A 25,264-nucleotide genomic window follows, 5' to 3' on the forward strand; every position below is an offset into this window, starting at 1 on the left:
GGTTTAAGGTGTAGCGAGTAGTACGTTTCCAGCTTGCAGGGTCTGGATTTCCTTGTCTCTCCTTAGACAGAGGCTTGGTGCTGTTTGGTCCTGTTCTTCCCAGGCATGTTGTGTTTGTTTCTCACCTTTGTGATTAGATCATGCGTACCAGAAGCTATCCGCTTTCCCCCAGTTGCCCTTTGTGCAGATACCTTTTCTTTTAAAAGTGATGTAAATCGTAGGCAAATTTTATTATGTTGGTTCTACTCTTGTGGCCACAGGAGCAAGGTTTTATACTATACCCCAACATTACAGCAGTACCAACATGTCTGCGAAATTGTAATTCAGAATTAATTTATCCAGATGCTAGTCGTTCTGTCTCGGAGTTAAGCGTATCCTTTCTAGGAGTCTGCTTCACGTCTGTTGACATGCATCCTCCTTCTTTCTGTTGGCCTTGTGTTTACTGACGGTCATAAGATCCAGTCCTGCACCTCCTCCTGGCGCCCTGCTCGGTCTGACCTTCCTGACCCCGTCTGACCTCTCCTAGCACCTGGAACCTCCTTAGCAGTTGGGCAAGATCACGATAAAGTAAAAAGATCTAGGGCTTTGCAGCAGGCAGATCTGGGCTTGAGTCACAGCATTGCATAAGAATTCAGAGCCTGGGTTTTGGCAACCGGCAGGTGTAAATTCAAATCCCACCTCTGTGACCCCGAGCAGCCTTCATGACCTCTCCTCCTAGGAGATTAATGAGGTCTTGGCGTGAAGAGCTTCGTTAGCGCAGTGCCGGGCACATAGAATGCTCCCAGGATGTATTTGCCGAATGGCTGAATAAATGAGTTATTGGTGACCGTCCTTGTAATTCACTCAGATGGTACATGTGAAAGAATTAACGTCATTCGCAGAACAGAACGTCAGTGTGTTCCTCTCCTCGCCACCTTTCTCCCCACCCTCACTTAGCAGCTGCCCCGGATTACTGATTATTGCTTTCGTACTCAAAAACATTTCGTGACCAGAAGTTGATGCCTGTTGTTCTCACTCCTTTGCAAGTTGTACGAATCCAGCTCAAACTGACTTAACTTAAAAACAGATATCACAGATCACCGAGCTGGCAGCTCCAGGGAAGCCGGGGGTGGGTCCAGCTCGGCCCTCTGTGCAGACCTCATTCTCGGGCAGGCTCTTCCCTGGCCGGGGCCACGCTAAGCCGCCGCCTGGCAGGCTCACCATCTCCTGGTCGGCACCCCCGGCAGGAAGAATCCTTCCCAACAGTCCCAGGAGCAGCCCGGCCTGGGAGGGCTGGGGGGAGGTCAGCCCCGCTAAACCCCTGAGACTAAAAATGAGGAAGGGGCAGTTCCCACTGGGACAAGGATCCAAGAGACCGGGCAAGCCTGAACAAAATGTTGCCCGTGCTAGCCAGCGTGTGGGCTGTCCGGGAGAAAGACGAAACACACACGGGCTCACATACATACAGGGATGTACGGCAGCTGCACACACGTGCGTGCCCACCGCCATGGACCTGACGGCGCCAGGCCTCGCTGAGCTCGTTGGGCTGGGGAGACCAGACTGAAATCGCAGAAGACAGTGGATGTATATATATGGATATATATGTATATGAAAAGGTCCTTGCAGACAAGGGATGTTTCTTTTAAAAAAGTGTTTTAATTTCCCAGTGGCACCTTAAATGTCTAGTAACTTCTTATGTAATATATATAGGTTGTTCATAATAATGTAGCTCCTTGAGTCAACCATGCATACAGTCCCAGGTACATGAATCTTTTTTTTTTTTTTTTTTTAAGATTTTATTTATTTATTTGACACAGAGAGACACACAGCGAGAGAGGGAACACAAGCAGGGGGAGTGGGAGAGGGAGAAGCAGGCTTCCCGCCGAGCAGGGAGCCCGATGCGGGGCTCGATCCCAGGACCCTGGCATCATGACCTGAGCCGAAGGCAGACGCTTAACGACTGAGCCACCCAGGCGCCCCCGTACACGAATCGTTTTTAACAGTATTCTAAAGTTTTATCTGGATGATTAAAACAAATTCATTCATTGATTTTATTTAACTTTATTCAATATGGGTTATGTGACTTTTTTTTAAAAAAGATTAGCGTTAAGACCATGATCACGCTGTAGAATTTTGTTACCAATCAGCTGTCCCCCCACAGACGGGTGTGAAGGAGCAGCCCCGGGTCAGACGCGTAGCTCAGGGGCCGGCTCTGCAGAGGGACTGGCTCTCCCTGTGGAGGGAGGTACACTGGCAGTGGCTCGTTCAGAAAACTAGCACGGGGACAGCAGAGGGACCGAACACAGCTAGGTTAAAAGCTAATGTGATGCTATTTGCCTTACTTTGCTGCGTGGAATGCTAGACGCTATCCTGAGGCTCCTGGTCCTTCCTGTGTGCTCTTGAATCCTTACTAGAAAAGAGCTGCTGCTTTACCAAGAGCGGCTTGCTCTGGGCCAGACCCTGTGCTGAGTGCCCAGCACACACCGTCTCCCTTGGCTCGTGCTGCGAGCGGGTCTGAACATCCCCATTTCACAGAGCAGGAGGCCGAAGCCCAGACGAGTCGTCTCATCTGTCAGGCTCACACACTAAGACAGATCGCTGGAGCTGAGCTAGCTTTCGCTTCTGAGTGCCTGTTTTTTCTGTTCTGCCCGCCCCCCTGCTCTCTCCCTGTGCTACGGCTGAGACCCTTGGCTCTGTACCGGTGGGTCCAACTGTGGGATGGCTGGGGGACTAGGCTGAGGAATCACCTTAAAGTGTTCTTGGTTTTGGTCTTTTTATAGAAATGCCTTCAGTTTGAGCACTGGCTCCCCCTATTATGTATATTAATTTCAAATAACACTGTAATTGGACCGAGTTTCCCTCAAGGACGTTGACTTACTTGTCTCTTTGAATATAATTCCATGATGCAAGCAAATCCCGCTAACGTGCCATCTTCTCTGACTCCTCCCCGCAGTATACCCTGCGCTGTGACATGAGGCGGTCTCTGTTGGCCAAGGACTTGACAAAGACCTGCGAATTCATCGTTCACTCTGCTGTAAGCTGTATTGGGGGGCTCTGTGTTTAATCATAGGAGTCTCCTGTAGGGTCTGGTATTTTACCCGATTTCTAAGCTAGTACGTTAACCTGGTGCTGTCATTCCTGCTGGGGAAAGAGACTCCCGGGTGGGAGATGAGGGTCCTGTTGCTCCCGGCTGGGTCAGAGCACCGGCATGGGTGTGTGCCTCGTCCTGCTGGGCCCAGAATCCCACGGGGCGATGCCGTGGCCCAGACGCCGCTGCACCTGAGGGGCTCGGGCCTCAGCCGAGGAGCCCCAGGCCGGGAGCCCCCCTCTGCTAGAGCAATCAGTGAGCAAGTCCGCTTCAGAGAGACACATCCTTGCTCAAGGTCGCGGTGGCAGACACAACCCAGAGCAACGGCCTGGCCCAGACAAAGAAGGGTTAGACCTTATAGTCTTGGTCTGCCCAGCAAGGACACGCAGGGACACCCAGGGCCAGGGTGGGTTGCCTCTCCCAACACCTTCTGCTCATATTTTGCAGTGACAGAATGTTCTTAAAAATTTCCTTTCACATGTCAGCTTAAGGAACTGGGTCCCCCTCCCCACGGATGTAGGCAACTCTGTGAATTCAAGGCAAGTCCCCTGCAGCCCATCTGCTCTACTCCTTGGTCATCGTGCAGAACTAAGCAGTGACGGGCAGTACCGGCTCCAGGTGTGACACGTGGTGACAGATGTCCACTGCACTGGAGTCCCCTGTTTTATCTCCCCAGGCTCTCCAGGTCTGGTATCGGAGCAGCTGCTGGGCCTTGTCCTCCCCTCCCTGGGCTGTGTGCTCACACCTCTGGTTCGGGGCTGGTCCTGCCCCCCTTTCTCGGGGCCGATGGCAGCCTAGCTCCCTCCTTGAAGAGCCACCTAGCCTCAGAATGTGGTCCCTCTGCCTTTGATTTAATTCTGAGCAGTTTGGGGACAGAAGAGAGCCAAACTGGGGTTCCTGGAGGCGCCCAGGTGAACGGAGCCTGGACGTATGTATGGATCCCAGGGGGCTGCAGGCCGGGGCAAGGTGCCACCCAGACTGGACAGACACAAGGGCCGCTAGCTTTCCTTCGCTCGTGTACCCGGTGCGGCCTACAGCTTCGTTGGCATTGAGCAGGACTCAGCGTCCTGGGGGCCCCACACGGGTCCCACAGTCTTTGCCACGGGCCTTATTAGTAAGTGGGAGCTTCTCCAGAGCTCCGTGGTGAGGCAGTTGGTGTTTGTGGAACATTTGCAATTGCGTTTCTTTTACGCTGTTATGAAATGTCCACAGGTGTCTTTTAGTAATGGCTCAATAAAACAGAAGACTTAGGTCGCCTGTGTATAAGATTGGCAAAATCACTGATGTCCTTTATTTGCATCACTTTTGACTTTTTGGGACTTCCAACATTTATAGTTTTCCTCTTACTAGTAATAATTACTGCATTTGTTTCTTTTAGTGATGAACATATAAAATATTAAAAATAGTTATCTTTTTTTGGAAGTGATGTGATTTAGACATTTTCCTTTTTTCTATCAAGGGTCTTCAAACTGAAGCAAAAAAAAAATTTTTTTTTCATGTGGATTATTCCCTAGAAGAGACATACACCTTTCTATGTCTTCAGCAAAAAGAGCCTCCAACTTTGTGAAGGAGAATGAACCCAAGTTCAGCTCCCTGCCCACAGCTGGGCTCCAGGCCAGGATGCCCCTCGGCCCCCGACCCAGGGCGCACAGCGCACTCATGACTGCAGAGCCCCTCCCCACCCCCCCCCCCGGGCCAGCTCGGGGTGCGCAGCAGGGACAGAGGTCTCGGGGCCTCCTCCCTGCTCCCGGCAGCTTACCAACACACAGCCTCCAAGAAGTCTGTTCTTCTTTGTGAATGATTTCATGAGAAGGCCAAACCATGTGTGAGCTCTAGTTGACAAGTTAAATATTCCTTTAAATGCTGTGAGGAAGAATATGTTCCCTGAAGAGTGTGTTCTCGAACCTGTTAATAAGAAGAATACGCTTTTGGTAAATGAGTAAACTTAGCGGATCAGCCAGCGCCCTTCCTCCACCGCGGCCCCCCGGCCTGTGGATCCCGGCGCCTGAGTGCACCACGCCAGGCAGGCCCTGGAGACGCTCGGCCGCCCGGGGGGCTTCTGTGGTTTTGTGATGTGGGATGACCATCATTCGTAACTATGGTAACATTTATAGTTGAGATGAGCGAGTCTTCCCGGTGGATAGCTGAGTGGCTGACAGCACGGTCGGAGCCTGGCGCCCTGTGTTTGAATCTCAGCTCTGCCACTGGAGAAAGCCACGTGAGCTCGCTGTGCCTCGCTGCCCGTGTCTGTGAAGTGGGACCCGTGACAGGAACAGCAGCCCATTGCGTCATCGTGCTGGTTCAGTGTCAGCTCTTGTTCTAAGAGAGGGGTTTAAGATAAATACCTTCCAAGAATGCTACCATCAGTTCTTAGGTCTAACTTTTAATTTCTGGACCCAAAGGGGCCCCGAGAGATTAAGCAAGGGGTCCCCTCATTTTATAGATGAGGAAACTGAGTCGCAAGGGGTGTTTTAAATTTGACAAAGAACACAACATAGATTTTTGGCAGAACTGTCCTTTTAGACCCCACACGACCTGCCTCTGAGTACCAAGTCTTTCCCGGTTCACTATGCTGCCCTTCGTTTCTCTAGAAGGGGAAAGGGGAGCGTGGCCTGTGGAACTCTGGGCTTCAAGCAGCTGATTTGGGTTTTGCCTCCTGTTTTAGCCTCAGAAGGGGAAGTTGACCCCGAGTCCCGTGGACTTCACCATTACACCTGAAACCCTGCAGAACGTCAAAGAGGTACGGCGCTCCTCACCCCTGCCTGCCTCACCGCTGCTTCCTGCAGACACGCTGTTGCCCAGTTCTTTATTTGGACATCAGGTTGTCGGCAAGACGAAATTTCAGATTATTGTCTCTACCCAGAATAGTCTGGATTTTCAGTTTTGATTTCTTTTTAAACTCAGTAAGTACTGAGAAGAAGAATGCTTCTGAAAAGCTGCTCAGGGAGGCTGTCTGCTTACTGCGCTTTCCCCTCCCTTCTCCCTGGTCTATACCGCGTAGGGCTCAGAGCCCCTCTTCCTGAGCCCCGGCCACCCCCGCCGCCTGTCCTGGGAGCCGCACCCCTTTACTTGGTAGTTGGCCGCCTGCTGTCTTGTCATCGAGGCCGAGGCCCATGGCGGTTCCCCCCTGCTCTCCAGACCCTGTTGATCATGTCAGGGAGAGGCAGGGGTGCGGCCTGGGGGGCCTCTCCGAAAGTCCATTTACTGGAGGGGACGAGTCCGCCGTGGGCCAGTCAGCTTGTTCTCTCACAGGGATTTGAACGTGACGGGCAGCCCGCAGGGAGCACGGGCGGTCGCAGGTGTTGCAGCCCTGTGCCCGGGACCTCGCTGCCCTGCTTCCTCCCCGGCCTCGGCTGTTAGCGCCCCGTTAGCACTCATGCTCTTACGTGGGTTTGTGTTTCTTCCTTCCACGAATCTCAATAACACAAAACTCGGTGACAGAACTGGAGTGAGGAAGAGGAGCGGATCAAGTGTGTCTTGTAAAGAGCTCCCGGCTGGACCTTGTTCAGTTTGTTTTGTTCCTTGTATCGTGTCTCTGTGTTCCTTTATTGTTTTTCTTTTTCTTTCTTCTTGTCCTTACTCTAATTGATTAAGGTCGTGAGGGTTTTTTTTCTGTTATCCTACTGTTGCTTGCTCCTTTTTCCTTTCACATCCTTTTTCTGTTTTCCTAATAGTCACCCCCAAGTGTTCAAACATAGAGACACTCGTGAGTTTAAGTAACAACACCGAGAACAAGAACCTTCTGCCAGAAGGTTTGTAACATTTTTGCATTTTCCTTCCTCCATACCCCTCTCGTTTGTTGAAATGGTCTGAAGTCTAAGTTCTAGTTTATCTGTTTTATTTTTCCCAGTATCAAGCCTCTGTTGGCTTAGAAACTATTTCTAATAGTTGCCCAAAGTATCACAGTCATGATTTGGCCGTCACTGAATTACTGGAAGTTTCACCGTGGTCATTGCTCACCTCTGCTTCCTCTCACCTTCTTTTCTTTCTTCAGTTTATTTTTTGTGCTGCTGGAGTACATCCTAGAGTCATTCTTTCTGAACAGGTGAGGAGTGAACTTATATCCTTGAGTGTCTAACAGACCCCTGACTTTGCTCTCGCACTGAACCCTAGTTTGTCTAGGTAGGTGGAAGCTTTTGGCTTCAATTTCATTTGCCCTTAGAACTTGGGAGAGGAGCTCCCTGGGTTTCTGGTACCTCGTGATACTGATGATCTGGTCCCCAAATTTGTGTGAGCTCATCTGTTTCTCCTCCCTCTCCCTTCCCCCCAGTCCAGAAAATTCCAGCATCTCCCTATCCTTAGTGTTCTGGAATGTCAAAGCCCTTGGGTGTTTAATTAATCAGTGCGCCTGCCGTCTTTCCTTCTGCTCAGTGAACTTCTCTCAGGGTTTCTTAGATGTGTCACCGGAGAATCTTGGTGCTGTCTTTCAGCTCACTCGTTTGCTCTTTGGTTGGTATGCCGCCCAACTGTCGACATGTTCACTTTGGCAATAGCATGATTCATTCCAAGCACAGTTTCTTTTTCAAGATAGCCCTTCTTTTACTGCAGATGCACAGCCCTTCATCTCTGTTTCCTAGGGCTGGTTATTCTGTTTGTGGAGTGTGTACCTCTTTCTTGCTCTGATTTCCTCAACTGTTCATTGATTCTTGGTTGTCAGCTTATATCTATAGATGAGGATCAAATAGGTATGGCCTTGTTAACTAGACTCCCTGTCCTTAGCCCAAATGATAGTCTGTCCTTCTGGTTGTAAACGCACACTCTGACAGAGGAGCTTTGCTGCTGGGGAAGAGGCCTTCGACCCCGTGCGCTTTCTTTCAGGGTGTGTGGGTAGCTCGTCTTCTGGGGTGAGGGCCTCGTTGTCCTGCATTGTGGCTGTAAATGGCTGTAAACACTTGCCCTGCCTCGCCCAGCCTGCTTTGGGAGTGTCCTGGGGGTTGGGGGAAGTCCCCTTGAAGGAAGTGTGGTGACAGCTGGGGCACCTGCTGACCCCAGAGGCCACTCACAGCCCCCCGACTGCCCCTTCCCTGGTGGGCGCTGCCTCTGATCTCAGAGCTGCCCTGGGCCCTGCTGGGGATGCTCATGTGTCCCCGACCTCAAGACGTGGTCCCCTGAGCTCCTGGGAGCCTCCCTGTGCACCTTCATGCACAGAAGCACTTCGCTGGGGTTGTCTCCGTGCGACATCCTGCATAGGCTTTCTCCGTGTAGTTTACTTTTATTTGTATATGTGAACATCACACCCCTGGGAGGAAAGGATAAAATGAAGGCTCAGTCAGGATCTTAGGCCGGATGTGGAGAGCTTTTCTTTTTCATCAGTTGCCTAAAAGAATTTTAATGTACTGCTTTTTATTTTTCTAAACAAATAGCTTTTTATTTGCTACTGCTTTTTATTTTTCTAAACAAATAGCTTCTTTAGTTTTAGTTGTTGTTAAAACTTTGTCTTGAATCAAGGCTTTTCTCGAGCTCTCTGCCTCTGGGCCATGAGGTACCGAGCTCCCTGCTGTCCAGTTCCAGCGCCCATGACGGGTGAACACCAGCCACGGGGACCACTGGCCCTCAAGGTGTGGCTGGTCGGAGCCAAGCTGGGCCATAGATGTGAGGTACTGACTGGATTTCAGAGAGGAAAAGAATATAAATGTAATTTTTTAATATTGATTACATGTGGAAGTGATATTTAGGATATATTGGTTGATTTTAGCTGTTTCCTTTTACTTTTTAAAATACAGCTACTAGAAAATTTTAAATTACTTCCGTGGCTCACATTGTGGCTGCATTTTGTTTCTGAGACAGTGGTGTTCTAAACTCCAACTTAGCTTTAGCACCTGGGAGCAGTGGGACGACGTGTTCTAGGACAGTTGCTTCCCGCAAGAACATCATCGTCTACCCATGACTGGGTTCCTATGTCTACAGAGGAAAAGTCCAGAAGGTCTTAGTCAAGCGTTGATGAAAATTGTTCTCTTTAAATGTCCTTGAGGGGCGCCTGGGTGGCTCAGTCGTTAAGCGTCTGCCTTCGGCCCAGGTCCTGGGATCGAGCCCCGCATCAGCCTCCTTGCTCCGCGGGAAGCCTGCTTCTCCCTCTCCCATTCCCCCTGCTTGTGTTCCCTCTCTTGCTGTGTCTCTTTCTGTCAAATAAATAAATAAAATCTTTTAAAAAATAAATAAATAAATAAATAAATAAATAAATAAATAAATGTCCTTGAAATAAAAGAAGTGCCTTAGCTTTTCAAAATTGCATAATTGGGAGCATTTTTCAATTGATTCTCTTTTTAAAATGTTTTGGGGCTGGTGTGTGACTGATTCCCTGTAAACACTCCTGGCAACTTCCTCAGGAGTTTTCACGTAGTATAGTTTGGTAAGAAGGAGCGTTCCGGGTCAGATCGAGGCAACCGGGAGGGCCCTGTGGGAGCTGGCCGTTCCCAGCCAGCCAGAGTCGGCGCCGGGGATCCGCAGACAGTTGTTGAATAATTCAGTCTGTTCGTGAACTTGACAGGAGATATAAGTACCATTGTCCCTTTTTCCCATTTTGTAAAACAGGGTCCCAGCGGGTTTTATAAGAATTGCCCAACTTTGTTTTCAGTTTTTATTTGTACCAAGTGACTGAGTCTGGAGTGATTTCCCTCAGCACTTTTCCATTCCCGATGTCTTGTTTTTGTTTCGTTCTAGCGAGCCTTGCTCCCCAAATTTCTCATCAGAGGGCATCTCAACTCCACCAACTGTGTCATCACACAGCCGCTGACAGGGGAGCTGGTGGTTGAGAGCTCGGAGGCCGCCATCAAGAGCATAGAGCTGCAGCTGGTCCGTGTGGAGACCTGTGGTAAGGGCCCGCTGTGGCCGGCGGTTCACGTGCCACGGGGGGAAGCAAACGTAAGAGCGCGCCCCTCGATTCCAGGAAACGTCTGCCTGGGAAAGTGAGATGTGGACGGGAGGGAACTCCAGGTCCTGTAGAGCCGGTGGCAGAAGTGGTCACCGAGGGCCTGTGGACCAGGCTGTCGGACGTTCCCTGTTCTCTGAGCGCACGGTGCTTTCTGCCTCGTGCAGGGTGTGCGGAAGGCTATGCCCGCGACGCCACGGAGATCCAGAACATTCAGATCGCTGATGGAGATGTGTGTCGGGGCCTCTCCGTCCCCATCTACATGGTGTTCCCCCGGCTGTTCACCTGCCCTACGCTGGAAACCACCAACTTCAAAGTGGGTAAGCGCACCAGCTCCCCACGCCCGTGGGCCCGCTGGATTCTCCCACGGTGGTGGGGCCCACGGAAGGGCCCCCGAGCGCCCCCGAGGCAGACACACTGGTCTGCTCTCGGCTGGCTCAGCGCAGAGCACTGGGTCCTCCGGTTGCTCAACAGAAGCTCCCTGAGAAGCTGCCATACCCGTCCTGAGGCAGCACCATCCCGTCGGTGCGGGCTAGGGCAGGGACAGTGACGCCGCCAGGAGCAAGCCCGCAGGGAGCGTGCGGAGGTCAGGGAGGCTCCTCGGACAGGCCGGCATCCGAGCAGAGACTCGGGTGTGACAATCCCGTGTGAGCGCCGATCATCGCGAGGGCTTCCGTTCCACCGGCTCGGGATGACGTGGTCATTTTCCACGATTAGTATTTGTGGAGCCCCTAGAGTGCTTTTATTGGCACATAACGGGGTCAGGACATGCGCTTCAGGAGCAAAGAGGGGCATAGACTCACTGTTGGCCAAATACCGACAAGGACGGCGACGTCGGCCGGAAGGCCGCACGGGCAGACCTGGCCCAAGCTGAGCTGCCGTAACTGTTCTCAGAAAAGATGTGCATGGTTATTATGGAACCGGTGGTCTACGCCCACAGTACAGAGAGCGAGGCGCTGGGAGCTAGAGCGCGGGGTGATGCCCTCGGCTGCCCGGGCGCCCCCGACCAGCCTGCCTCGCCCTCCCGAAGGTGCTCGCACGGCGACGGCACGGTGGTCTCAAGGCGGTATTTTACTTCAGAGTCCTTGGATTTCAAGTTAGAAGGGGGAGCTTATCTGTCGATTTCTCCCGTAGTTTTTCTACATAAACTTCAAGAGGACTAACCTTTTTTTTTTCTGCTACGCTCTACCTTAAGCACCTAGATTTCTGCCTACTGTTTGTCAGATTTAGAAAGTGTCCACATAACGGCTCATGCAGTGCCTGTGATTCTTCCATGGAAATCACGCTCTCAGTCCGTCAGCCGGGACGTCAGTAATGCTTCTCGTGCCTGATCTGAGTTTCGTCCGGTTTGAGGCTCGCCCCACGGGAGTGCCCACGGCGGGGGGGGGGGGCACGATCGCGGAGCGCCGCGGCCTCCCGGGGGCCCAGAGCTGCCGTCCGCGTGGCCAGCCAAGGTCAGGCTCTGAGTCTCAGGCGGGGAGGTGGGAGCGAGCCCCAGGTCCCGAGTCACGAGCAGAATCCGCACGTGCCCCCTTCACCTCTGCCGGTGCTGAGCACACCTTCGGTGCGCAGTCGGGCTCGAGCCCGGCCTCCAGCCTGAACCCACCCCGAGTTGAGGGTGCCCCGGGGAGTGGTTGCTCTGCCCTAAGGAAAGCCAGCACCGGCTCGCTGATGTGGGCCTTGCACGCCTGCTGGGCGTCCGGCCACACCACGCTTGCTCCAGGGCAGGCCAGCGAGGTGCGTGGGGGAATGGTGGCAGAGAATGGGGACCAGAATCCCGGAGCGCCATCCTAGTGCCGTGACGATTAGCAAAGCGAGCGAAGTAGTGGGCCGGTGCTGCGGGCGCACGGCTTCTGTCATGGCCAATGCTTGGCGGAGGCAGCCAGCCACACGCGGGGACATTGTCCTCAGGACTCCAGCCACCGGGGCCTGCGATGCGGTGACCCCGAAGCCCCCTCCGCAGGGCTGAGCTGCTTCGGTGCTAGGCCTTCTCCCTTTGGCACGAAGCTCCCTGCTCGCGCACCCCTTCCTCTTGTCAACGAGAGACGATTGTGTAAACAGGGGTCTCGGTAGATGAATCACTACCCAAACAGCAGCAATTAAACTGCACGCTGTTTCTGGACACTGTTTCTCATTTGGGGCAGGAGACGTGTCCCCGGACGGCTAGGGGACACGTGGAAAAGTGGACAAGTGGAAAAATAAAGCAAACGAGTATGAAAGAACAGAAAGGATTTTAGAAGATTCTAGTAAAGATGGAGGACAAGGGAGGTGTGGTTGGGAAGCAGACCCCTTACTGTCCCAAGGCCAGGAGACACGTTTCCTTAGAGAAAGCGCGCCAGAGGCGGTCAGAGGCCAGTGTCGCTGTCCTCGCTGGTTCTCCTGGAAGCTTGGGGTGATGTATGTGGGACGCGGACACGGACACCCGGTGGGCCCCCCCCACCTTTCGGAGTCTGTTCCGCCCGTGGTGCTGTTGGCGTGGGGTGTCTGCCGCTGGGGCAGGTGAGCATGACGCCCGTTCTTTCTCTTCTCAGAATTTGAGGTTAACATCGTTGTGCTGCTTCACGCGGATCACCTCATCACGGAGAACTTTCCGCTGAAGCTCTGCAGGATGTAGCCGGGGAGCAGGGAGCGTGGACAGCGAGAGAGGCCGAGCAGACGTGCCGCAGGGTGGCCGGCGCTCGCGGGAGCTCAAGCCTGCAGCATAGGCTTATTTTCGAGATGATTCGGTATCAGAAATGAATCTGACCCCTCAGATTACATCACTGTTGTTCCTCGTTTCCTCGAGGCTTCTTCCAGTGGGCACCTCTGATCAGACCTTGTCTCTAAACTTCATCAGGACTTCGTAACTGTTGTTGGCAAGATCATTTCGCAGAAAGCAGAATTTCCTCGGACTCCTGGCTTAACTGGCCTTTTACGGAGCAGTAAAATGTAGCAGCAGTGGAGCTTGGCTGGGAGGGGACGTCCTGGGGACGAAGGAAACCCGCCCCACCTGGCCAGCGCGGGTGGCTAAGCCTCTAGCGGCAAAGCAGCTTCTCGGGATGGTGACAAGCCGACCGGTTGCTTATGATGTTTGTAGACACCATCCAAGGAGGGCTGCACAGCGGCGTCCGCTGGAACCGTCTAGCGTTTCTTCCACTCTGTAGTTCTTTTATCCCAGTTTTCCCGATGACTTCAGAACGTTGAGCGTTCCTGGCTGTCGCAGGAGGAAACAGCGTCTGTCTGCACCTGCTGTTGTTGGGTGGGTTCTGAAGGGCAGGAGACGGGTGCCCGGGGCCAGAGCTGAAGACCCCGGGCAGACGCGCTGGACCTGGTGAACTTGGCCTGCCCCCCCGGAGTGAAGCCACTGTGGAGAGCCTATAGCAACGCATTTCTGCGTCTGATCCTGTTGGTCCACGATGAATGAGGCCTCAGAAATAAGCTGTGTGCTTTGCACGCCACCCGGCCTTCCCCGACAGTCCCTGCACCCGGGCCGGCCTGAGCAAGGCGGCCCGGCCGATGCCCCCCGCGCCCGGCTGTGCTGCCATCGTCCTGGGACCGCGTCTGACGACGTGTGAGCCTGAGGGCAAACAGACCTGACTCAGGCGCTGCTTTATCCCAGGGCTTCACCAGTGAAACCGATAACAGCTTATTCAAGGAGTCATTTCTGATTTGGCTCCCAGAGAATACATTTCTGATTTATAAATCTCTTTTTATGCTCATATGACATTAACAATTATCTGTCTTTGATAATGTGTTCAGAGGATCGGAAAACAAAGAGGCCATACTTTCTGGGACATTTCAAAGGTAGAAATCATTTTTAATGAAAAGAAAAAAAGCTAAATGAGAATTTTGAGCAAAGGTTTGGGATGAATATTGCTATATCACTTCTTTAGTAAACTGCTTGTATGGATATAAATAGGACAAGTGTTCTTCTTAGGGAACAGCTGTTAACTGAAGACCAGCCCGTGCCCTGGCTGCTTTCATTTTCATCTCATTCGATCCTGAGTGGCCCAGACAGGGGCCTCAGGCTGGCCGTGTCCTTCCCCTGCTTGGGCAGCACCTCCCTTCGGGGGTTAAGGAGAACAGAGATGTTTGGCTTTCTGGCCGGGGCGGGGGCGGGGGGGGAGGCGTCCTCTGTTGGAGGCTCGGGGTTGTCAGATTCTCCCATTAGAGCAGGGGGACGGGAGGGGAGGGGAAGGAAGGAGTCTGAACCGCGAATCCGTAACAGTATCTTGTTTGGGAAATAAATGCCCTGTAGGCAGCCACACATCCTGGCTGTCCGAGCTCCCGCAGCAATGGGGCCTGGCTCCCATTCTCGGCCACGTTGCAAGTTCCAGAGTAAAGGCAAGAGGTACATCAGAAATCAGATGTAGAAAAGCCGAAGCGTTTGTGCCGGAATTCTCCCAGTTGGTGTCCCAAGCCTGCCCGCTCCGGTATCTGCTGGGAAATGGAGCCCCGGCATCCCTTCTGCCTCCGTCAGCGGCATCTCTAAGTCCCAAGGCCGAGTCTGAATTGTCCTCTTAAAACTTCAGGGGATAGGGGCACCTGGGTGGCTCAGATGGTTAAGCGTCTGCCTTCGGCTCGGGTCGTGATCCCAGGGGCCTGGGATCGAGTCCCACATCGGGCTCCCTGCTCAGCGGGGAGCCTGCTTCTCCCTCTGCCTCTCTCTCTCTCTGTCTGTCTCTTATGAATAAAGGAATAAAATCTTTAAAAAAAAAAAAAACAAAACAAAAAAAAAAAACTTCAGGGGATAGGATTACCTCCGCTCGCTGGCAGGGATTTGGGCTGCGGCAGATTGCTACAGTCTGGGATCCCACGATCCCCTTCAGATTCCCCCTTCTTCTGAAATAAGGCTGTGCTTCCATGAACCCACGGCCCCCTGGCTAGGGACCGACTTCCGACTCCTTGGCTGCTGGGTGTGGTCCTGTGACAAGGACAGGAGCCCCTTTGTGCGGCTGGACCAGGAACAGGCCTGCGTCCCGGCCCAGCCCGTGCTGGAGCTCGATGCCGTCGGGGATGGCAGAGAAGCGGGACACCCCCCCCCCCCCCGCAAATGTGTAAGCAGAACAGCTCACCTCCCCGCCCTGGGTTGTCACAGGAGAGAGAAAGGAGGGGACTTGTCTTCAGGCCGCCGGATTGCTAGGGGTCTTGGCAGCCCAGCCCCCACCCCAGGGCTCATGGCCAGAAGGCCCAGAATTCCTATACCAGGGCCTAGTGCCTCGCAGAGCCCGAGGTACACATGCGTGTAGAACAAAGAACTACTCCTCCCGTCTTCATGACCATCCTCTGAGCCGAGAAAGGACTTGGAGCCTCTCGGGGGTCCAGAACCTTGCTGCAGCCAGCTGGTCAAGTGCCAGGGCGGGCGTAGGCCCAGGACTCCCTGCAGCCACCACCGGCCCCCGTCCAGTGGCCACAGGACCCAACTGGACCCAGCCCTACCCAGAAGAACTTCCCTGACCTGAGTGGAAGGAAAATGGGCAGGTTTTCACTGGTACTAGTCAGGCAACTAAAAAAAACTAAGTTCTTGGTTTTCCTAGAGACAAGTATCCATACTGAGAGTAAGTCCTGGGAAGACAACTGTGGTGCATCCCTTCTCCATCCTTCGTTTTGGGAGAAGAGCTGCAGTGGGCTCTCAGGGTATCTTTCGGGGGAGGGGGGCACGTGTTGCCTGCTCCGGGGAGCTCAGCTCCGGTGGTTCCAAGGTGCTGGCGGGTTCGGAGATCCCAGCTACGGCTTTGGGTCCAGTGAGTAAGAGCTCCACAAGCGTTCGTGGTGGTTTGGGATCGGGCCCTGTTCTAAGTGCGCGTATCACGTGACTGTGTGGGACTCCTAGGAGGAGGGAACAGCTACCCGCATTACTGCCGAAGGGATTGTCACTGATGGAAGGCACCTGTCTGGGTTTCCACACACCTTCCCGAGGCCAGGAGAGCTTGTTCAATGTGGTCCAGTTTTCCCAGCACCAAAGCCCAGGCCACCCTTGCCCCACTTCATTTGGGCTTCACTTTGCCTTGTCGGCTACATGCTTTTCTGCTTGTTTCCTCCTGTTTCCCCATCACACGTTGGCCGTGCCACCATGGCTGTTGAGGGCAGCCCAGGGCTCTGCTACCGCTGTTCAGTGATTGCCTCAGCTTTGATGAGGTGACTCAAAGGAAGATGAAATCGTGAGACAGGAAATCGTTTGCAGCTGGATGCAGCTTAGGAATAAGGTGAGTGTTTAAAGGCCCAGAAGTCCAAGGTAAATCACATTCTAATCCTGATTTCCTTTATGGAAAGTGAAAATATCAGGGAATGTTCTAGACCAACTCAGACCACTATAATGTCCTTTAGTAATGACCTCACAATAGCCTTCTGAGGGGGTTTTGTTATCCCCGCTTCATAGCTAAGCAAGCTGAGGCACAGAGAAGCTGTGCCCGAGCCACATCACTCTGCTGATTCCCTGGCCCGATATCCCCCCAAACACCCCAACTTCCCCTCCCAAGAGAGAATTAGAGTAGATAGCCATTGCCCAAGGTGCACGTGATCTTGTTCACGGAGCCACCGTTCATTCTTCGTGAACCACTGCTGTCAGAGCTACTCTTCATAATTCCCACTGATTGTCCACGAGGTCAGAACATTTTATGTGAAGAAATCTCTCCATGGTAAGGCTCATCCAAGCTAACGGATGTTGGGGCTCAGGGTGTAGAGGTGAAAAATCACAAAGAACAACTGCTTGGGGAAATGCTCTGTGAAGGGAAGGCCGGTTTTGAGTATAAATTCTGTAACTCCAAGTGGTCAAAACTAGACACGTGAGCAGAAAAAAAGTTATGCATGTGGGTCTAAGAAGTGGAGGTGAGAATGAGCCTCCTGGGTCAGTGTCTTCTCCCCTGTGACCACCAAAGGCTATTCATATTCAAGACTGTCAGAGTGGCTGAAATATTGAGAGAATGTGACTTTACTAAGAAACCTAAGGGCACCCAGTTTGTAGACTCAAAGTTGATCCAACTACCATTTACATAAAATGCAGTCAAATGATAGAGGGAGTAAAGGCAAACAGGAATGAAAACTCAGTGAGGAGCCCTGATACCCTCCGGTACTTTCCTGTGAATGTTGCTGGTAAAATGGGAACACCTTGCAGCCCTGTCCGGGTGGACAGGATCCTAAGTGTTGTGAGGTTTTTCATAGCCAAACCCAGCCAGTCCGTCTGAAACCTTGCATGTAACATACAAGCAATACTCTGGAGGTTGAAAGTACTTAGGAGAGTACAAGGACATAATTTACACCTGGGTCTGTAAAACTCTTGTCAGATTTGGAGGAGCACCTGCTTGACCAAGACCAAGGGAGCAGAAAACACCAAAATGTTTGGTTTGCCTATGATCAGCATCCACTGTCACTTCCTCCAGTGACGGCTCTGTTCAGTTCCCTCGACAACGTCTAGCAGGGGCGGGAAGCTGGAGTTCCCTGAGGCAGGGTTTGTTCCGTGAGGGCCCCATGAGGTGGGATGTAGTCACCTCCTTTCTTGGGGGTTGCCATCTGGGGGACAAGGACTGGAGCTTCTAAACCGTCATCTCTGGGTCTTAAGTGATGGAATGGGACCAGCTTCCTGTTTCAGATGAGTAGCCACTGATTAGGCCACCCGAAGGAGGCTGGGCCAACAGCCTAGACCTAACTGCTTCCTGATGTACTGAAAAAAGGATGCGCTCAGACTTAGTTGTGGAAAGGTGGTAGAAAAAAACAAATCAAGTATTCATTTTGGTTTTAAAATAGTTTTCAATATCAGTCTGTATTAAAACCCAAATTTAAAACCCAGTACACAAAAACAGATACATTTAAGAGATGAGCATTTACTTCCTAAAGTATTTACCACTGTCTTCCTTTATATCTTACAGAAAATGCATATATTTTTTAATCCATGGAAAATTTGCAAAAATCAGTTATACATTCTTCCAAAAAAGAAAATCTCAATAAAATTTTAACAAGTAGAAACTGCCGAAGCCGCACAGTCTACCATATTGCAATAAAATGAGAAATTAATACCAAAGGGAAAATCAAATTCAGTATAACCACTTGTAAATTTTTAAAAAGATTTTATTTATTCATGAGAGAGAGGCAGAGGCAGAGGGAGAAGCAGCCTCCCCGCAGAGCAGGGAGCCTGATACGGGACTGGATCCCAGGACCCTGGGATCATGACCTGAGCCAAAGGCAGATGCTTAACCAACTGAGCCACCCAGGCGCCCCACCACTTGTAAATTTTATAACATTCTTCACAAAGGAAACCAAAACTTCATTTGCAGACCTTTTAAAATGTAATGAAAATGAATATATGCTATATGGCAAAGATCTTTGCACTGTGGCCAGTGTTGCAATCAGAGGATAATTCATAGCCTTACGTGTTTTTATTATATTGGAGAGAATGAAAACTAATGAGTTAGGCACCCAAATGTCTAGAAAAGCAAGAACAAAAAAAGAATGACAATAAAAACAGTAATTAACTGATATGAAAGCAAAACTATTGAAAAATTTATGAGTAAGTCCATGAAAAGACTGATTCAATTGACACATCTTTAATAGAACAAGCTAAACACAGAGAAAAAGAAATATGTAACACTAGGAACAACTTCACATAAAAAGCCTGATAAGTTATATTACAGTATGTACCTGCCCTGCTAATAAATTTGCAAACTTCAATAAAATGCAAAGTGAGTCCAGAAAATATAGGCTACCTGAATAAAGAAGAAACTAAAAAAAACTGGCAAAGAAATGACACTAAAAAGGTGCCGGGCCGAGATGGTTGTATAGTGGGTTTCTTTCTTTTCTTTTTTTTTAAGATTTTATTTATTTATTTGACAGACAGCGAGAGAGGGGACACAAGCAGGGGGAGTGGGAGAGGGAGAAGCAGGCTTCCCGCCGAGCAGGGAGCCCGATGCGGGGCTCGATCCCAGGACCCTGGGATCATGACCTGAGCCGAAGGCAGACGCTTAACGACGGAGCCACCCAGGCGCCTGTATTGCGGGTTTCTATCAGAGCTTCAAAGACTGGATAGTTACTGCTAAAGTTGAAAACCTCCCAGTGTATCTTATGAAGCCAGGGTAGCCCTAGTGTCAAAATCTGACCTATCAGGTGGAATTTGGTTCAGCTGTGAGTGAGGGAGACCCACGGTTGGAGGGACTTAAACTAAGACTCACGTAAATGTCCACAGGTAGGTAGCCCAGAGCTGACACATCAGCACAGAGCCATGATGTCCTCAGTGATCCGGACTACTTTTGGCTCATGGTGCTACCTTGTCTTCATGGTGTAAGACAGTAACAGCTAGTTCCAGCCATTACATCTGTATTCCAGAAAGGATGGAGGAAGGGGGGAGGGTGAGAAAAGGCAAAGGCCAGGTGCCACCTCTATTAAGGATGGTTTCTAGAACTGCCATATGACACTTCTGCCTATATCTTATAATCAAAAACTTGTATGGCCACAAATAGCTGCACAGAAACAAGAAGCACATTATTCTGTGTGGTCATTTGCCTAACTGAAAAATACCAGAAGTTTTACAAGAAGGGAAAACTGAACATTGACAAAGCAGGAAAAAACCCACAAATCTATATCACTTATCAATACAAGTTGATTTCTAAGTGTATTAAAAAACCAATATATCATGACCAGAAAGTGGGGGGGGGGCAGTTTGGGGGATTGTGTTTCAGGTATGAAAAGGCAGTTCAGCACTAGGAAATCTATTAACTAACATCACATTAGTGGGTTGAAGGAAACCATCTTGATGGATGCCGTAGGGTATATATTTTAACTTTTTATTTTGGAAATTTCCAACATATACAAAAGGAGAGAATCAGATAGATTGTGTCATATCCAAAAGATACATATTATTTTTGTTAACATCTTTATTGAGATACAATTTACCATAAAATTGACCCATTCACACTACGATTTCACGGTTTTTAGTATACTCACAGAATTGTGGAACCATCCCCATAATCTAAATTTAGAACATTTCTTCACCCTAAATAGAAACCTTGAACCTATCAGCAGTCAGTCACTTGCTGTCTCAGCCCTGAGAAACCAGTAATTTCCTTTCTGTCTCCATACGTTTGCCTATTCTGGACATTTCATATAAATAGAGTCATATGTGGCCTTTTGTGGCTGACTGCTTTGACTTCACATGAACGTAGTTGAGGTTCATCCGCGTTGCAACGTGGATCAGCAGCTCATTACTTTTTACTGCCAAATAACATTCCATTGCATAGCTATACCAAATTGTGTTTATTCGTCGGTTGACAGGCATTTGAACTGTTTTTCCACTTTCTGGCAATTAAGAAAAATGCTGCTATGAACACTGATACACATACAAGCTTTTGTGTGTACATATGTTTTTACTCTTCTTAGATGATCTAGGGATAGAAGTTCAGGGTTATATGACTGTTTAATCTTTTGAGGAGCTGCCAGTCTCTTTTCCAAAGCAGCTGCACCATCTTAACTTTCCCACCAGTAATCCATCAGGGTTCCGATTTCTCCGCATCCTCACAAACTTACTATGGTCCATCTGCTTTATTGCAGTCATCCCAGTGGTGTGAAGTGGTATCTCCTTATCATGCTGGTTTTCATTTCTCTAAAGACAAATGATACTGAGCATCTTTTCATGTGCTTATTGGCCATTTTGTACGTCATCTTTGGAGAAATGTCTATTCAGATCTTTTGCCCATTTTTAATTGGATTATTTTTCTTGCTATTATTGAGTCATGAGAGTTCTTTGTACATTCTGTTTACAAATCCCTTTTCAGATACATGGTTTACAAGCATTTTCCCCATTCTGTGGGTTGTCTTTTCACCATCTTAATACATAATTTGCAGCATAAAAGTTTTAAAATTTGATGTAGTCCCGTTTACTTGTTTTTTCTTCTCTTGCTTAAGCTTTTGGTGTCATATCTAAGGACTTACTGCCTGATCCAAAGGCCATGAAGATTTACTCCAATGGCTTTTTTTCCCAAGACACTTATAGTTTTAGCTGTTAGATTTAAGTCTCTGAACAATTTTCAGTTAATTTTTTGTATGGTGTGAAGTAGAGATCTAACCTCATTCTTCTACATCTGGATATCCCGTTGTCCCAGCACCATTTGTCAAAAACACTATTTTCCCCCATTGAATTGTCTTGGTACCCTGGTAAAAAAATCAATTGACCATAAATGTATGGGTTTCTGGATCCTGGATTCTTTTCCATTAATCTGTATGTCTATTCTTATGTCAGTACCATGCCGTTTTGGGTTACTATAGCTTTGTAGTAAGTCTTGAAATTGTGAAGTGTTAGTCCTGTAACTTTTATTTTCATTTTTAAAATTATTTGGGGTCTTTTGCATTTCCAAATGAATTTGAGGATCAGCTTGTCAATTTCTGCAAAAAAGTTACCTAGGATTTTGATAAGAATTACACTGACTCTGTAGATCAATTTTGGGAGTATTATCATTGTAGTAATATTAAGTTTTCCAATCCATGAACATGAGATGTCTTTCCACTGATTTAGACCCCATTTAACTTCTTTCAAAAATGTTTTATACTTTCCTTTGTACAAGTCTTCCTTTTCTTTTGTTAAATTTATTTCTAAATATTTTGTTATTATTTTGAAAGATTTATTTATTTATTTTAGAGAGAGTGTGAGTGCGGGGAGGGGCAAAGGGAGAGGGCGAAAAGAGGGAAGCAGACTCCCTGCTGAGTGGGAAGCCTGACACGGGACTTGATCTCGCCACCCTGAGATCATGATCTGAGCTGAAATCAAGAGTCAGACACTCAACCAAATGAGCTACCCAGGTTCCTCAATACTTCATTATTTTTGATGCTATTGTAAATGGAATTTTCTTAACTTAATATCAGGTTGTTCATTACTAGTGTATAGAATACAATTGATTTCTATATATTGTTTTGTACCCAGCAATCTTGCTGACATTTACTAAAAGGTTAATTAGTAAAATAGGCTAATTAAATACTAATAGGGTTTTTTTTGTAGATTCCTTAGGATTTTCTATATACAAGATCATGACATCTGCAAATAGAGTTAGTTTTACTTTTTCCTTTCTAATTTTGTCTTTTATTTCTTTTTCTTACCTAATTGCCTTAGCTAGATCCTCTAGTACAGTGTTGAATACATATAATGAGAGCAGACATCCTTGTCTTGTTCCTGATCTTGGGAGAAATTTTGCAGTCTTTCACCATTAAGTATGATGTTAAATGTGGGGTTTTCATAGATGCTCTCATGGGGTTGAGGAAGTTCCCTTATAAACCTAGTTTGTTGAGTATTTTTATTATGCAAGGGTGTTGTATTTTGTCAGATGCCTTTTATGCATCTATTGAAATGATCTTGTGGGTTTTGCCCTCTATTCTATTGATACAATATATTACATTAATTGATTTTCAGGTATTAAGTCAGCCTTGGGACAAGTCTTTCTTGTCAGTGGGGTACAATCCTTTTCATATGTTGCTGGATTTGGTTTGATAGTATTCTGTTGAGGATTTTTGTGTCCATATTCATATATTCAAAAAACCAATTGTCCAAGGCATCTATTTTGATTTTTAAAAACGTATTAAGCTGGAGAGGCGCCTGGGTCACTCAGTTGTTGTCTGCCTTCGGCTCAGGTCATGATCCCAGGGTCCTGGGATCGAGCGCTGCATTGGGCTCCCTGCTCCACAGGAAGCCTGCTTCTCCCTCTCCCACTCCCCCGCTTGTGTTCCCTCTCTCACTGTCTCTCTCTCTGTCCAATAAATAAATTTTTAAAATCTTAAAAAAAATAAAAACTTATTAAACTGGGGAAATACGGAATTCTAAAACTGTGATAAAATGGATTTATAAAGATGAATCGGAAATACTCTGCATAACAAAGTTTTGGGGATATCTTGTTAATTTTTAGAGCAAGAGGGTATCTGCTTTCCAAGTAATTATTCAAATTTTCTGTTGAAGTTTTGGCAAATGCAGTAAGATAAAAAAAAGAAGGGCTCACTAGATAGACTAGGAAGCCTCTTAGTGATGGTTATATGTGCTTATAACAAAACAAACCCTTTTAATCTGGATTGAATTGATTGGACCAGGTACTTGAACTAGGATAGCGTAGGAGGGCAGTTGCAGGTGACATAGTGATAAGTCAATCCGAGAGCCCTTCCTTCCGTAGGTTCATGCTTAGGGAAAGGGATATAGACAACATTTGCACAACACAGGAGACCAAGGGGACTAAGGGAGTGGGCACAGAAGATAGAAGTCCCTAGATTTCCTTAGATCCAAATAGCTTTTGCCTTCCTGTCTGAATGTATCCTTACAAATTACTTTGTTTTCCACTTGAGCTAATCTGAGTGAGTTTCTGTTCCTTGTACTAGGTATGAACATTGCAAAGGAAGACATAAAGTTATCATTATTAGCAGATATTATAAAAAAACCTAGAAATCCCAGAAAATCAACTGAATTAAAAAAGATTATAATTGTAAAGGCAATTCACCAAGATAGCCCATTACAAATATACATATACACAATATACAATAGTACAATACAATATACAATAGTATTACATATATACAAAAATAGCTTTCCAAAAAACAGAGGTAAACACTGATAAAATTTTATCAATGTTTCCATTCACAATAGCAACAAACTATAAAATACAAAGAATAATTTTAATAAAACTTATTAATAAGGCACATGTAAGACCTTTTTAAAGAAATCTATATAACATCATTTAGGAATACTTCTTAAAATTATAGCATATAGAAAGACTCAATTGTAAAGATATCAGTTACCAAATTAATTTTAAAATTTTAATATTTAACCTTATTCTAATACAATCTTTTTTTAATATTTATTTATTTGTCAGAGGGAGAGCACAAGCAGGGGGAGCGGCAGAGGGAGAAGCAGGCTCCCCGCTGAGCAAGGAGCCCGATGAGGGACTTGATCCCAGGACCCCGGGACCATGACCCGAGCCTAAGGCAGACACTTAACCGACTGAGCCACCCAGGCATTCCATTATTCTAATATAAATCTTAATGTAATATTTTCTTTGGATCTTAAGTTCATGTGGAAGAATAAGTATGTTAGAATATTCAATAACATTTTAAAAATGAAGGAAAAAATAAAAGGTAATACCAAACCAGATTTAAATAGTATTAAAAAATACAAAAATTATATCAGCATAGTAGTTGTGTTAGAAGAGACAGGTTGGGGCGCCTGGGTGGCTCAGATGGTTAAGTGTCTGCCTTCGGCTCAGGTCATGATCCCAGGGTCCTGGAATCAAGCCCCACATCGGGCTCCCGGTTCAGCAGGGAGCCTGCTTCTCCCTCTCCCTCTGCCTCTCCCCTTCTCATGCTCTCTATCTCTTTGTCTCAAATGAACAAATAAAATCTTTAAAAATAAATAAATAAATTTAAAAAGAGAGACAGGTCAATTTAACAAATAAAAAAGCCATAATTGGACTCAGGTGTATAAATAATTTAGTAGATGGGATAAACAAGGGACACTAAGTAAAAATGTCACTTCAAATCAATTGCAGAAGAATTGAAAATATTATCTTGTGTTAAAAATTATATTGCCAATAATCACCTCAAAAGGAAGTAAATTCCAAAGGTATAAAAATATAAAGTAAATAATGACCTAATACTACCAAAAGATACAGTAAGTGAAAAATCCACACATGAAACTACTATCACACTGTATGTTAACTCACTGGAATTTAAATAAAAACTTTAAAAAAAGAAGATATAGATAAAATACAACTTTTATATGGTGGAACTTTTACAATATGACAGCAAGGACAAAAGTCATCAGGAAAAATATTGATGGTAAAAACCTTCCATACAAAAAAAAAAAACAAAAAACCTTCCGTACATAAAAATTTTCTGTAAGTTAAAAGAGAAAAGACAGATTAGGAAAAATATTTATGACATAATGATTTGAAAGGTATTAATATCATTAACATATAGGAATACTCTTACAGATCAGTAAGAAAAATATGAACACCCCAAAAGAAAATAGGTCAAGATATGAATAGACAATTCACCAAAGAAGAGCATGTAGCCAATAAACTCATGAAAAGAAAGGGTCAGCCTTGTTAATTTCTTCATTTATGCAACATATCTGTTAAGCAATACTATTTATCAGCCATTGTTTTAAGATACCTAGTGAAAGGGGTAAAAAGCATGGTGTCTATGAAAGTTAAATGTTCTTAAGTTCTCTGTTTTAAGAGAAATGTGGGAACAAAATTATATAAGACCTTTGATTCAGAAATGTATGAAATCAGATATGTGAGAATCTTTTCATTTAAAGAAAAATGGTATGCCAATCACATGGCCTAATAATCCTTTGCTTGTTCACGCTCTATGTTACAACTTTCTGTTCTGTCCTC

General features: G+C 47.6%; 1 protein-coding gene across 4 annotated transcripts in view; it reads left to right on the forward strand.

The window, feature by feature from the left end:
- Positions 1-13,830, forward strand: part of VPS26C (VPS26 endosomal protein sorting factor C) — a 44,196-nt gene extending 30,366 nt beyond the window's left edge. For 2 of the 4 annotated variants that reach the window (XM_078073924.1, XM_036106354.2), the window contains 5 exons: positions 2,933-3,013; positions 5,733-5,807; positions 9,728-9,878; positions 10,103-10,255; positions 12,467-13,830. In XM_078073924.1, the coding sequence (XP_077930050.1) occupies positions 2,933-3,013; positions 5,733-5,807; positions 9,728-9,878; positions 10,103-10,255; positions 12,467-12,549 (543 nt within the window). In that variant the 3' untranslated portion in view covers positions 12,550-13,830. The remainder of the gene's footprint in view (positions 1-2,932; positions 3,014-5,732; positions 5,808-9,727; positions 9,879-10,102; positions 10,256-12,466) is intronic. The other 2 variants (XM_036106355.2, XM_036106356.2) reach the window with 2 other exon arrangements.
- The last annotated feature ends 11,434 nt before the right edge of the window (positions 13,831-25,264 follow it).

The sequence above is a fragment of the Halichoerus grypus genome, chromosome 1 (assembly GCF_964656455.1).
Source record: "Halichoerus grypus chromosome 1, mHalGry1.hap1.1, whole genome shotgun sequence".
Lineage (NCBI taxonomy): Eukaryota > Metazoa > Chordata > Mammalia > Carnivora > Phocidae > Halichoerus > Halichoerus grypus.